General features: G+C 39.2%; 1 protein-coding gene across 1 annotated transcript; it reads right to left on the reverse strand.

Annotated features, from left to right (window-relative positions):
- Positions 1-860: 860 nt before the first annotated feature.
- On the reverse strand, positions 861-12,669 carry LOC104445017 (E3 ubiquitin-protein ligase BRE1-like 1). The gene is made up of 19 exons (XM_010058811.3): positions 12,468-12,669; positions 12,200-12,361; positions 11,977-12,073; positions 11,511-11,741; positions 11,224-11,385; positions 7,839-8,032; positions 7,672-7,755; positions 7,472-7,591; positions 7,195-7,381; positions 6,938-7,098; positions 6,786-6,857; positions 5,562-5,638; positions 4,494-4,688; positions 3,863-3,935; positions 3,593-3,679; positions 2,161-2,298; positions 1,867-2,069; positions 1,627-1,789; positions 861-1,266 (listed from the first exon to the last, which is right to left on the reverse strand). The coding sequence occupies exons 1-19, from the start codon at positions 12,492-12,494 to the stop codon at positions 1,135-1,137; spliced, it is 2,565 nt and encodes an 854-aa protein (XP_010057113.1). The 5' UTR covers positions 12,495-12,669; the 3' UTR covers positions 861-1,134.
- Positions 12,670-15,356: the final 2,687 nt, after the last annotated feature.

Genomic DNA, 15,356 nt, shown 5'->3' on the forward strand with positions numbered 1-15,356 from the left:
GCGGACGGCGGCGGCGATGGCGAATGGCAACCGAGATGATGAAAGAGAAGAACAAGGTTTTACCGTTTTGATTCTTTTTTCGATTCTCGGACGAGAATCAAATTTTTTGATTCTCAAATCTTGTCCAAAATTGTTCCTAACAAAAATTTACCAAACGCGATTCTCGTCCCAAACCGATTCTCGGGAACAAAAATCGGGAATGCAAGACTGTTGGGCAAGTTGCCAAACAGTTTAGTTTCTCAATAAAAATTATTTATAAACTATCTTCATCTGTTATCTTATTGAAAATGTAATCTTATGGGAAATATCATCCAATTAACTTTAGACTTATCATACGGATGCCAATTAAATGCAAAACTTTTCAATATTACCAATTTAACCTAAACGAAATTGCAATTTAATCATTCCAATCAATTTTACCCGGAAGTTGATAATGTGACGAGCTACCACATAGGACTACCAAGGATGATTGGATCCCACATTTGTGATTTTCAATGAAAATTAACCGAAATAACTAAATTAAAATTTCACGCAGAGGTAATTTTGCTTGCCCACGAAACTGGATATAAACTCCTGACATTTGTCTTCTTCTACAAGGCTAATCCATGACATTACCACCTTCCATCTTCCATTTAAACCACACTTTTGAAATTCATTTCTCCTCGTCAACGTGTTAAATGTATATCGAAATCGGCAAAACTATTCAATACAGCATACTAGAAAATTTACCCATCCAGACTCGAGAGATTTTCAACATCAATAACTTATTTATTGATGAATAGTCCCACGTCACGTCCATAAAAGTTTTTCCTCCACATAATGCTTATATGAGAATAAAGGGAAGGGAATCCAAGCTACAATTGACAATGATGAAAAAGTCAAGACTTAAATTTAACCGCGGGCACACATCGCAAAAGTCGCATTCAATACCCCATTATTGAAAGTGAATGTGCTCAAGGGAGCAAAAGAAGCAATGTTGCTCAGCAAGAATGAGCAATTTAGCAGTAAGAAAGATATCTACAAGAACTTTGCCTAAAGAACAAGACAAGGGACAAGCTAGCTTCTGGCATCCCCTTCTTGGGTTTTCAAGCAGTTAATTCACCACAAATTTTTTTGCAGAGCGAGTCTTCTGCGTCAGAAATAAACAGGCTTGACGTCGTTAGGCCCGAAACTAGCCCCGCAGGATGGGCATTTCCGATGACGGGTTTCTGCTAAGTTCTGAATGCAGGTGTTACAGAAGAGGTGATAGCATTTCGTGATGACAACCTGAGGATTTAAAAGCAAATACAAAGAGTAAGATTTCAAGTTATCGCATATCAGATGCAGCAGGACATGGGTTGGAACATCCTGCACCAAAAGAAGACGACAAACTCTATCCCATTCTTAGAGCCAACAAATAGAGTTAACATACTCTAGAGTCTAGAGATGGGGGTAAATTAACAAAATAATCTGTTCCAGGTACTTATCAAAGCAATATAATAGTACAGAGATTTTAAAGATTGGTACCTACACTGTTGTGGCAGATTAGATCTACAAAATTTGCAGTAAGAGTCATACTTCTAACCTTTCTTCCTTGTAGACATGTCAGCTGGATTATTTCATTGTGATTATGAACAAAATATTTACCTCTTTAGGCCGGTCACGGCATATACTGCACTTAAGGATATCCTGGTATCCTCTAAGTTCCTCTTGAAGCTTTTCCACAACTGGGGTCACTACCTGTGCTTGAAGATGTATAGCCTTTCTCCTAACTACTTCTAATTCTTCCTCTAGTCTCTTCTTTTTGAACCTGGCGATGCAACCAGAAAATGGAGTTCAGATAACCAGCATGCTGAAAAAGATGATGGACACAGTGCTGTTCATTACCGTTCCCTTTCAAGCTCTGCCTGGAGCTCTCCTGCAGTCCCTCGACTTTTGTCAACTTTAGATTGAAGCTCCTCCAGCGACTCCCTTATTTGGTGAGACATTCTTCTAACATCTGACAATCTTTTTTGGGTATTATCCAGGGCATTTGAGCCTTGCAATCGATCCTCTGCAAGTTTCTGAACCTTTTCCGTACAAATATTCAACTGCAAAACAGGCATGCTTAGCTTAGATTATTTGATCATTTGATGCATGCCCCAATAAGTGAAACACCACTGTAAATGCTTGAAGAAGTACCTGATCTTCTACCCTCACAACCTTCATGTTCAGAAAATCAACAGATGCATTGGCCAACTGAATCTCCCTTGCTAATGTTTGCTTTTCTGCCGATAGAGAATCTCTTACCTGCCGTGCCCTAACACCCTCCAACACAAGCTGAAACCAACCAGAAAACAAGACAGACTTAATGCATGTATAGAGACAAGTATCTACTCAATAAATATTTGATGCCAAGCAGGAAAAATAGTCGAAACAAACAAAAAGAATCAAGAACACAGGCTCATAGCCTTATACCACATTGTACATATTTGTGGCAAGTATAAATTCTCAGCTTCAGCTTGCAGTCACATTGAGATCATTGTTCTACACATTATTTAGCTGATCAGATGAACTAAAGCAATGAGGGTTTAAGATGTTAAATTTTATTGTTTTGTCATGGTGGGCTCATCTAATCATATACTAAGATGGGCCAAAATGCTTCTTCAGCATGTTTGGCTGCATGGAATCTTTTCAGACAGGGTACCGGTTGCATGCAACATAATTTCTTTTACCAAAGTTCCCCTTCCCATTGCTACAATGCCTCATATCACATGAAGCAGATGAAGATAGGCCACGAAAGAAAGAATGCCGACTGAATACGGATCTTCCAAGCAGGCGAGTATCAAGCACTATGTTTAATGCAACCAAAAACACAGCAGAGTATAAAAACACTGATATGGCTGTTTTCCAAGTAGGAGATATCAGGTCCTGTAAATGACTGGTAATTATTTATTTGAAGGCCCCGTGAACACTTAAGTATTTAAGTGACAGCTAAAGGTGAATTTGGTATAGCTCCAGCTTTCACCAAGAGCATTGGAAGCACGTGCTATGAGTAAAAGTAGTTGGCTATTTGATATTCCTTTCAACAAAAGGCAATTTGCTGCTTCAAGACCATTAGAAAACGAAACGTGTACTCAAATGGCCAGACCAATCTGAAGTAACTTCCACAAATTTACCAAGATTTTGTAAAACGTCAATCTAAGGTAACTAAGAAATGCATTACAGAACGAGTTACTATCTTCACCGAAGAATATTTAACTTAAGAGTGCCAGTCAAGAAACTCACAGGCTAGCAGCTACTGAGCACCATGCAGAATGTACCACTTAAATAGGCTAGCCTTATCACCAGTAGAGATTCATAGATTACTCAATTTTTTTGAGGTGACCGCCTTGTTTATGCCAAAAACAACTATATCTCAACTGATCAAAGTCATTAAACAACCACATGATTGTTGAAAGTGTTCCGCCACATAAGAGGAGAGAATCCTCCATTTCTCACCAAGGATTACTTTATCAACAAGCATGCAAGTTAACTAACACTTCAAATATCAATCATAATTAAAACACAGGAAAAATACAAGCCACGATAGTATGCAGGGGACATAACACAAAACTTTAGACAGATTATTCACCTTTATATTGTAGTCATCTCTCTCGGCAATCTGCTGCAACAGATGCTGGTTTTGTGTTTGCATATCATCATATTCCTGTCCAATTGACTGAGGAAGAGAAAATCTCAGACTGACATAAAACTTGAAGGAAAGTAATTTTTTCTGGGTACACTCAGTGCAAGTGAGACCCACCTAATCCAAGGGCTCACCCGCACCAAGTAATTGCATCTTGTGCATAGTAACATTTTTCAAGAAAGATATCAATTTCTAATTCAGTAAAATGAACTCAACCTCGATTTCTGATAAATACGCCTCGTTTTCTTCATTTTTGGATTTCAATACATCAGCAAGCTGAGAAATCTCCCTGAAACCATAATATCCAGATTACAAATTACCATATTCGCCCAGGACATTATTATTTGAAATAACTAAAGCAAAGATCTTAGACAGAGTTGCAGATGATTTTAGACCTAAAAAAATGGTCATGGTCAGTGGAAAAGAAAGGCAAAATCTCCGTAAGGCTAGACAAGAATTATTTTTCATTTGGAATGTTCAACATACGCAGACACATGTTTATACAACTTTCCAGTTTTATTAGGTAGTCACCAAAGAAGCAGAGACATGCTTTATCACGAAGATAATTGCTCAGGTAATATTTCTCAGAACTCTGTACACTAGTTGAGCTTCAGGAGGATTGATGCAAATAAACATGACAACGATCTCTGACGGGTTATTTCAGTAAGACAAAACATCAGAACTACAGCTAGCACCTGAGAATGAATCTAAAGGTCAACTATATATCAATGAACACAATTGACACAATTGTCATACTCAGACAATCATGTAAGATAAAGCAAATGTTTGGGAATTCAGGTGGTACTAGGAAGATAAACAAGTATTCCACTGCACCAACAAGCAAAACCTTTTGGAAGCTTCCAATTTCTGTCGCAGGTCAGCAATTTCAGCTTCTGCAGCAGCAAGCTTCTGCTGGGACAATGCCTCAGCTTCAATTGCAGTCTTGACACGTAGTTCTAATTGGTGCTCATTTAGAGAGCACTTTAGGCTCTCAACTTGAGCCCATGCCTTGTATTCTGAATCCTTGGCTTCTTCTACTACCCTGCAGCAAAATAAAAATATCAATGCATCCGATGCTATCTGGAAGCGGTGGTGAAGCAAGTGTCAGTGAGTGCAACAAATTCAGGACAAACAAGCTTGTAAAAAGCGAATGTCAAGTATAATTCTGCTTTTTCACCACGAGGGTTGTTTGTCCTTTGTGTCCTCTACTGTCCGTGCAAAAGAACTTAAGATAAAAACTACTAGTCAGTTTTAACCTTTTTCAACATTATTATGTCGTCTTCTTTCCCTTTTTCCTAGTATTTATTCAGGTTTAGGCTTGAGCAGGTTTATTAATCCTCAACTTTGGGCCTCTTTGTTCATGTCACATGCATATTTGTTTTTTAAGATTAGCATGTAAAAAAATAGTCAAAATAGTCATGTGGGTTCCAAATCCAAAATTTTGTGGGGTCCACTTAATCAATCAAGGAAATTCTGTAATAATGACTAACAAATTGTTTGAGTGGTGTCAATTGAAGGAACTGCCTACTAGAAGCACCGACAATTGACGGTCTAGCACTTCCAGTAACTAATAGCTGAAGCAGCTCAATAGACACTCCTTTTTGAAACTTGGCAATAGCAAAAAAAGGAGGACACTGCTTAAACTACAAATGCAAACCAACTCACATATGAGCCATTCCTCAAATAAATTATCATACACACTTTTGAAACAATAAAGAAAAGAGAAAAAATTGAAGTTGAATACTTGATGCAAAATACACATTTCGATGCTGACACAATTCATCACAAGAATGAGAAAGGAGAAGGAAGTAAGAATCTGAAAGATAAAATTAGCTGTAATATTGCACATTAAAGAAGTCCAATGCACAGATATGCAATGAAACATAAATAGATGCATCTCCTGTAAATTCTTAACCTTGAATCAGTGGATTCACGTCTATACATTTCCAAAATTAGCTTCAGCTCCAGAATACTTCCCTCTGAATCTTGGACCTGCAATGAGATTAGATGCATACAGACTGTTCAAAATTTGTATTTAAGATTAACATTGAAGAAATGCAAATTTATGCTACTATGCAGTAATGATGACTATTTTCTCCAAGTAAGAGGCTTTTTTCTGCAGGAGGTTAGTCAAGTCACCTATGTGCTCGCCTTTGTAAATCAAAAGACATTTGCACAAATATAAGATCGGCTAATATCAAAACTTCAGATTTTCCCATTTAGTAATCTGCACTTCCAGCAGTCACCAGTGAAACAGAAACCCTATAATATCTGGCACTATTTTTTGGCAGAGAGTTCATTCATAAGATGAAGGCATATAAAAATCTTAGGAAACACATCTCTTAACGTGACTAGTTCTGGTTATTGCAGCATCAACATCCCTGGGGTGACACAAAAGGGGAAGAGTCATGCAACAGTTGAATGGAATCAACTCACCACATAGACTGACTCATGAAAGCCTTCCATTTGGTGGAAGGTTTAAAGGAGTGACAGAGTTTCCCCAATTATATCACAGGTCAAGGCTTCTCAAGAACCTTCTAATTAAGCAAAACAATTTCCCCAATTGTCCCAGTTGGAAGTAAGGAAGAACTATCACTTGCTTGCTGATAATTGCTTTGATAATAAATGTTAGCAATGTTCCAAAGCACAAAATGAAGGGCCTGTTTCTTAAACTCACAAATAAGCAAAAAGTACTTCTTTTCCCACCAAAATTTAAAATATTATCCAAATTCCAGAAGGCTATACAAAATTATATGTGAATGTTCGTATTTGCAATTAGCTGTTGTGAAAGTTTCAGGAGTTCTGAATTTTAGAAAGGTCAGAGTGCATGATGTACAAAATTTAGATCAAGCAAAATGCAAAAACTTAAAGTCCATTCGGACAGACCCGATGTACATGACCATCAGATTGGTTTGACTATTAGATGCAATTTTGCCAATTGGGAGATCCCAAAAAAAAAAAAAAAAAAAAAAAAAAAGGTCTCAAATGGCAAACTCTTGGACTCTCTGAGGAAGATGACATGCACCTACCTTAGAAATCTCATGTCCACTAGTTTGGGGGCATAACTGGAGAGAGAAAGAACACGAAAAATATAGAAAAATAAGTAAACACAGTGTGAAAGAACAAAGAAGCACCATACCACAGTTTTCAACTTTTCTATTTCAGCAACTTCACTAGCAGATGTCTCAGATAATATCTCACATTCTTTTACCTGTTTGAAAAGAAAGAACAATTTTTAGCAGGCCTGCCGCATCAAACAGAATTTAGAAATAATGCAAAAATGATAACTACCATCCTGTCAAGAGCACGAGAAAAACACTGCACATCAGCTCGAAGCGAATGAATGTTCACAGCAGCCTCTTTATACTTGCTCAGTTCACTTTGCATTGCTCCCATTTCTTCTGGGAATGAAGAGACCAAGGCTCTAAAGTCATTGACAATATCTTGTCTTCCTAAAAGGGCCATATAAAATAAATCAAGAGTGAGTTCATAAGTTCACATTATACAAAGCACCATAGATCAAGATGCCACGCAAGACCATCAACAACCTGCTTCATTTGACGCCTCTTTTTGTTTAGTTTCAATAATGTTTCTATCTTCCATCTGCTTTTTTACTTCTGTCTCCAACTCAATCATCCTTGACTCAGCAACTGCAGAACATCTTTTGTAAGCATCAATTATGTCAGTTTTTATACTCAATTCCAATTCCTTCCAGAAAAGGCCCCCTCTCTCCGTCTGCAATTTCCAAAAATAAATGTACATAAGTAGCGCAAACAAATCCTTGCGTAAAAACAGTACAAAATAGAGAAGAAATTAGTCTACAACCTGCAGTTTCTCGTACAATGCTTGATAGCGCAAAACTTCTGATTTAGATATCTCCAATTGGTCTTTCAGGGAGATGAAGGCTTGAGATGAGGAAATGCACTTCAAGTTCTTTATCTTGTTCTAACCATACAAACACAATACTTGAGAGATTCTTTAGACAGGAGAAAGAAATTTCACTTGGGATTGATGTAGAAGCTGACCTGCAATGTTGGTAGCTGTTGCAGTATCTTCACTCGTTCTTCATAAAGGGCTTTTAACTCTTCCAGTCGGGATGCTGCTTGGTCCTGACAAGTTTCAGCCAGTCAGCTACTCAGCTATTCAAATTAAGTTAGAAGAGACTCGGGGGGCGTGGGGGAATGTAGCCAACCTGTAGCTCCTTCAGAACTGACTCCATTTCTTGAAGATCCCTCTGTTTATCTCTAACTTTCTCAATTGGAGTATGCTTATTTCCAAAGTTCAAAACAGGGAAAGACACCCCTCTTATTGAATCCTTTGTAACTTTAAGAGTGGCCAGCTTACTATGACTTTCTTCCAACTCAGAAATGGTGCTCTCCAATTCCCCTGCATAAAAGAAGTTAAAAACCAAAGCATGAGATTCATGTGAATCTTTTTATCGATTCTTATGATATAAACAAAATATAAAACCCTATAAACTGGAACATAGTCCGTCAGATGAAAATTGAGCTATTAGACAAGCTTAATGTTTTGCTCAGGAAGAAAACACATCAGGAGAACAGTTAGGGCCCTCGTTAATCCCCCAATCATCTGGACAAGGGGGAGTTATACTGAAAATGCTATTTGTTGTTTTTAAGCTTCATTTAAGTTTTTTCATCATCGAAATGATAAAAGTACCGATCCCCTGTTTTTTTAACAATGATGACACCCTCAGCTACTGACATTTCTTCATGTCTCTAAACCTTTCTTCACCGTCTAAGCTATATTAGTGACTAAAAGGTGTTCAGTCTACTGCAGATCACAGGTGTTCAATCTACTGCAGATCAGACTAACAGGAACGCGATAGGAAGTAATAGTGACAATTTGAGTAATGATTTCAATGAAAATTAGATATTCTTCAGAAAAAGCAGGCTGCAGATTCAGAATTCGGAAGTCCAGTTCTTATAAATCAGGAGAACAAATTGAAAACAGAAGATTGGGTACCCAATCTTTATAGCCAGAAGTATGAGTTGAAACTAGAAGATTGAATCGATTAATGACAGGAAACCCATCAAAGGTAACAAGAATCCCACATAAAGGTCTCAAACTTAAGTTCTCCACTGGACAACTTTAAGACAACTGAAATTCGAAGATTGGATGGTTGAACTGAGCAGTGATTAAAACCAAAATAAAAATATCCCAGAGATGACACATGCTCATCAGAATGAAATCAAGATCGACCAAAACTCGCTATCAACATTGAGATACTCTTATGGTACACAATCTAATCCCATTACTTGCTAGTATGATAAAGATTGGGACGCCTCTCTAAACAAATAGAGCATAGTAACCTAGTGATCCTTTCAGGACCTTGGCCTCTTTGAAGCAATTCGCCGCTTACTACGCCCTTCCTCGTCTCTGGGTCTCCACCCCATAAGAATTCATGATGCAGCCCATGCGACTGATCAAACTGACATTTTTAAGCCTATTAATTTATTAAGCTTTGCTAAAGAGGAACTGTTGCATCAATTCATAACTCAAATAAGAGTCCTAAATCAGATTCTTCTCCGAATTAAATATATAGTCGTACATGGTAGGATTCTAATTGTGGTAGAATTTAAAAATTTTCTACTTCCTAAATAAAGCAGATACTCATCTTTCCTGATTCCGTTTTAAGTAGGATTGCTGTTTTTTATTTAGGTTTCCCATTTCGACTAGCAGTAGCATTATTTGGAAGAGTCTATATTTATTGTTGTAATTCTTTATTTTCAGTAGAGTCGATGAATCATTGAGTTTTGCAATAATCTTTGCCTTTTAATTGTGTGATACAACTCTTTTCTTAATTGTGTTGCTTGAGTTACCCCTATGTGCGATCCTTAGGAAGTTTTGTTTGTGATGTCTGACTGCATCCATTCCTTTTGAGCTATCATTAGTTGCAATTTTCCTTTTGAGTCATCTAGCAAATCAGACTCACCATATCGACATTTGTTGTCCTACATTATTTTGTATGTAGGACAACGAGTCCTAAAGTAGCAAGCCTGCGTTTATCTCGCGAACAATAACTCCAAAAGACTAATTTTGTTTTGGCATCACACTTAGGATTTCTGAGGACTCACTCGCCAGAGAAGTATTGCATCACGCAATTCAAAAGCAATAAAATTGCCAAATGTCAATAATCAACATCTACTATTGAGTCTAGAGAATTATACCATACAAGTAAAGTGAAATTATCATATTCCAAGTACAGACGAAAAGTTATACTAGATAATAATGCTAATTCCCTAATCCTTTTAGAACTCTTATTTGAGTTGTTGGTCACTGCAACTTGCCAATAGCATTAGTTTTTTTGGCCACAAACAACTTATATGGTCTTGTGGCCTGCATCGGTTGATTGTAGAGGAGAGTTGGCCTCCTGGCCATCAACAAAGTTGAATAAGTTTTGAAGATTAGGGATTCTGAAACCCAAGGAGTAAAGGTCTAGAACCTCAACCTGAACCCAATTTCCTTTTTTCTGTCCTTGCTCTCTAGTATCTATGTTTACTCACTAGGAGTCAATATTGTTGTCAAGTTTGGTTCTGTTAGAAAGTCTAATATTAAAGCTTAATCTGACGAATGCAGGGAAACTACACATATACAAGACCTATGGAAACCCTATAGACAAGCGACATGGGATACTTAACACCTATTTGCATGTGCATACTGAACTAAGAACGAAATGTGGAATTGATGAACGGGGAACCTCATAGGTGACATAAACTTGAGGCGGATTGTGGTTCAAATACTATGTTAGAAAGTCCAACCTAAAAACTTAAGCTTATAAGGCCTATTGAAACCTCATACACAGATGGTGTGGGATACTTTAACAGGCCCAAACACTATAATCAATTCTCTATCCTTATTTCTTTATGAATGTTAGTAGATTTGACATTTGATAGTTCTCTTGTTAGATTATCTATCCTAATTGATATTGCGTTTTAGAACATGCATACTTGATGAGCATTTAATTTTGTTTAGATTGAATTTCTTGAGTAAACAACCCAATTCAACTCTAAACACCCTGCCTTCAATCTCTCCATTGAAATTTCTCAGGCCAACTAACAGATCCACCATTATGTTCTCTTAAGTCACATAAGGTATCAACCGAGCTGAGAGCAAAAACTGCTGCAACAATCTCATAATCCAAACCTGAAGCTCATAAGATGCCTTTAACATGCTGTCTCCACCATAAACCTCTTGTCATTTCAAAAGTTAATTCCGTTCAAAGTCAAGAAAAGTTTGATTGTAACCAACCTTTCAAATGGGTTGCTTTACCATGTCAATTCCTACTCCATTACCAAAAAACCCTTCTTTGCATGGAATTGATTCACCCGACAGTCCACAAAAATCAGGATAGGGCATATGACCAGCCATGTATCACCTAAGTATTGTGGTTTGGGATAGATATAAACGTAATGGTACTTTAATTACATGGCTAACAACTAAATAAGGAAAATAAGCAGATATTCGGGAAACATAATAACATAATGGAAAACTAGATTTGCCATGTAATATCATATTTCATCTGAATTAAATGTTCAGGCAAAAATTGCCACGGGTACCTTTCAGACGTTTAAGCTCAGCTTTGTTTTTCGCATCAATATCTCGATGACTCTGCAACTCCCTTGCCAAAAGCCTGTGCTTCAAATGAAGTTCACCAAGCAACGCTCTCGAATCCTTCAATTGCATGGCCAAATCCATGGATGTCCTTTGTCTACCAGAATCTAGCAAAGGGAAGAAACGCGTGTCAAATTTTTTGCAGCTAGAGAAGTACAAGAATAAGGAAGACACTGACATACATCCTCAATTGGAAAAGCCAGAAAAACATCAAGAAATACTTAATAAGTACCATCTGGGGGAAGTCCATCCAAAACAGCAGAATGCAGCCCCTCCTTCTCATGATAAATGCCATCAATAGCCAACGCTATATTACGTAATATTGTCTTCACAGCCTTCTCTGAAGCTATTTCCGGATCATCATGTGGATTATTTGAACAGCTATCCACGGAGGAACTTCCGTCCACACCAGTCTCTATGAGGCGGCTAAGAAAAATGTCCTCGGGCAACGGGTGATCCTCATCTAATAACAACATGGAAGACGACTTAACATGAATCGAATAGAAAGATCGCAGGCAGGAGAAATCAGGGCTCATAACTGGAAAAGACAACCTTTCCCTTTCGAATGCTTTATATGCACTGACAACAACGGACTACCCGGAACAAAATCGCGAAAACATTTCACCTAGTTGTGACCGACAAACAAGAGCATCTGCCTCATCATCAATATAGCATTATAGGACACAGGTCATCCGAACCTTTCGAGTTAGCCAGGCTTTCGACATCCTGACCGACGGCAGCACTACCGCCCGACTCGCCCACACAGACCGAACGTGATTGCAATTTACTAAGCAGCTGTCATCACAACAGAAAATGAAGTCCATCATCACATTCAAGAACAGCAGCACAGCCCCACCCCAGAACCCAAAAAAGAAGAGAACCCAAAAGACCCTAAGCGAAATAGAACACGGACAGGGCAACCTCATCCCAAGAATTCTTGACCACTTCGAGCCTGGAATCGTAGCCGAGCTGCTGCTCCGTCAGCTGGGACAGCTTGCTCTCGAGGGCGGCGTGCTCCACCTTCTGCGACTCCAGCTTCTGCACGAGCTTCTGGTTCTGGAACTGGAGGACGGCGATGTCCCGCTGCGCCGGAACAGAATAATTCCGGGAGGCCAGAAAACCATGTGAGATGACGGGTAAACATGATCAGAGACGAAACGAAAACAACGACGCGGCGGAGCGTTGTTACCTTGAAATACAGCTCCGGCGACCCCATTGAAGTCTGAAAAGACTGAAACTTGGAGGAGGAGGAGGAAGGAGAAGGAGGGCAGGCGGCGGAGACGGCGGCGGCGGCGGCGGCGGCGGAGGAGGGCGGAGGAGGGCGGAGAGAGAGAGAGAGAGAGAATCTGATCAAGAGGGGCCCGTCGGCTCCTCAGTCCTCATTTCTCTTTTTTTTTTTTTTTCTCCTCTGTTTAACTTCGATATATATATATAAAATGTAAATAATTAATTGCTGAAGCTAGCTTAATCCAGATTAATTATACTTTAGGTAAATTTAAAAGGAAGTAATTATCAAGGTGAAAGGTAGACCCAATGTTCTTATTTTCATTTTTTGTATATTGTTGTAATTCGAGGTAAATTTTCCATTTTTTACTGATGGTCTCAGTTAGCATTGCATGAGATTTTTTATAATCTATATATCTATGTATATATCAATTAATGAAATAATGAATTATTTGACGAACATGTCTACTATTAATAGTTATATATATGATTTTAAAAATTATATAAATAAAATGATAAACACATGAGTTTTCTCTCAAGAATTCTTAGGATCGATTCACCCGTAAAGAGAGGAGATCTCTTTTGCAAATATTTGCAAAACTCATGTGTTAAAATTTGGCAACAAGATTAAAGGAAAGCTTAGAAGTTTATACGTTATCGGGAAAACGTGCACCGGAAGTCCTCAATTTTTTGGAATGCAATCAAGGCTTATATATGTGGATCGGTTCATTTAAGTGCTGAACATTTTCTAAAAATGCAATCGGCTCCCTTTAATGAAAAATACCTAAAATCGACTATTTGTCACTAAAAGATTGCCTACGTGACCTCCTTAAATTGCACTTCTTTGGGCGCGTTTGGAACGATTACTGCTCCTGAGGCGATTCCGATAAAATTGATTCTTTTTATTCTGTTCCCTAACCGATTCAGTAAAAACACGTGTTTGGTAGAATCGCTCAAAATTTTTTTATTCGGAATAGAATTGCGTTTGGTACCGTATTAATTGATTCTGTTCCAAATTAATTTCTTTTGATTTTTAAATAAATTTTAAATAATTTCTTTTGATTTTTAAATAAATTTTAAATAATTTCTTTACTTTTTACTTTTTCTTTTTTTCCTTTTTTTCTTTTTTTTTTTTTTTTCCCTTTTTCCTATTCTTCTTCTTCTTCATTTGGCCGGTCGCCGGGATCGGCGACGGCAGACGAGGGCGGCGACACTCACCACGGAGCGCCGCCGGCCCCTCGGCGAGGTCGGCCTTCGTGCCTCGCCGGGCCGGGCGAGGCTCGCCCGGCCCGCCGAGGCTCGGCCTCGCCGGTGGGTCAGCCGGCCTCGCCCGGCCTCGGCGAGGCCGCCTTGGCCACCCGGCGGGCCGGGCGAGCCTCGCCGATGGCCGGGCGAGCCTCACCGGAGCCGGGCGAGGCTCGCCCAGCCACCGGCAAGGCTCGACCTCGCCCGATCCGGCGAGGCCGAGCCTCGCCCAGCCGCCGGCGAGGCTCGCCCCCACCGGCGAGGCTTGCCCGGCCCCGTCGGTGGCCAGGTCGGCCTCGCCGTCTTGGGCGAGGCCGAGCCTCGCGGTGGCCGGGCTTGCCTCCGGCGAGCTCGCGGACCCGCCCGGCTCGGCGAGCCTCGGCGATCTCGCCGGACGGCCGGGCGGCGGACCGGACCGCGGCGGCGGCGGGCGCGGCGGCGCGGGGCGGACGGCGGCGGGTGATGGCGAATGGCAACCGAGATGATGAAAGAGAAGAACAAGGTTTTACCGTTTGATTCTTTTTTTTTTCGATTCTCGGACGAGAATCAAATTTTTTGATTCTCAAATCTTGTCCAAAATTGTTCCTAGAACAAAAATTTACCAAACGCGATTCCCGTCCCAAACCGATTCTCCCGGAACAAAAAATCAGAATGCACTGTTGGGCAAGTTGCCAAACAGGCCCTTATTTTAGAACCCAATTGAATATTCTTCAATAGATTTAGGACTTAATTGTACCCAAGGGAAGATAACTTAATTGTACTTTTTAGTGAATTTTTTTAAAACTTGCACATATTTAAGGGCTTGCTCGTATTCATTTTAGTAAAAATGATATGAGAAGAGTGGAACTATTCATGCGTGGTTGTGGCCTTCAACTCAATTCGCAAGCATTCGAATTACATTAAATAAATAAGTAAAATCTCTCAGTATATCTTGGCCTTTTTTTTTTTTTTTTTTTTGAGTCAAAATATATCTTAGCTTTGGTTAGTAACAGAAGAACGCTCTTTTCACATGAGGTTGCATAAATGGAAGAAAAGAAGATAAAAACAAAAGATCAATGAATCATATAGTCAATCATATTAAAAAAAAGAAGATTGAATTGGCAATGTATTAGGGGGCTCGAAATACCCTCGTTGCTCACGTCCAGCCAGCGAGGACTTGGTGACGAAGAGGATGAGTTGATGAAAATTATCCAACTAAATTTAAATTTATTGTATGAATATCAATTTGATTTTAAATTATTTTTATTTTGCCAATTCAATCTTAAACTTTAGTTCAAAATTTGAAAGTAGTCATTCCAATCAATTGTTTAAGTAGTTGGGTGCCATGTAAGATGGCAACAATGATTAGACCATGTTAGTGAGATTTCTGGCAAAAATTAATCGGGATGACTACATTGGAATTTTGCATCAATATTGGAGACTAAATCGTTGAAATTGCAAAGTTTAAGAGTGGACTTGCTCCCTTACAATAGCTAGGACTAATTGGTAATTTTTCCCGAGTCAATCTCGAACGTCATTGTTTCTCTAGTCACAGGAGAATGACATGTCCCCACATGAGAGGGAATTGGGTAATTTCTGTTTTAGTTTTTGGCCAATCATAACAAGCACG

Source organism: Eucalyptus grandis, chromosome 5 (assembly GCF_016545825.1).
Source record: "Eucalyptus grandis isolate ANBG69807.140 chromosome 5, ASM1654582v1, whole genome shotgun sequence".
Taxonomy (NCBI): domain Eukaryota; kingdom Viridiplantae; phylum Streptophyta; class Magnoliopsida; order Myrtales; family Myrtaceae; genus Eucalyptus; species Eucalyptus grandis.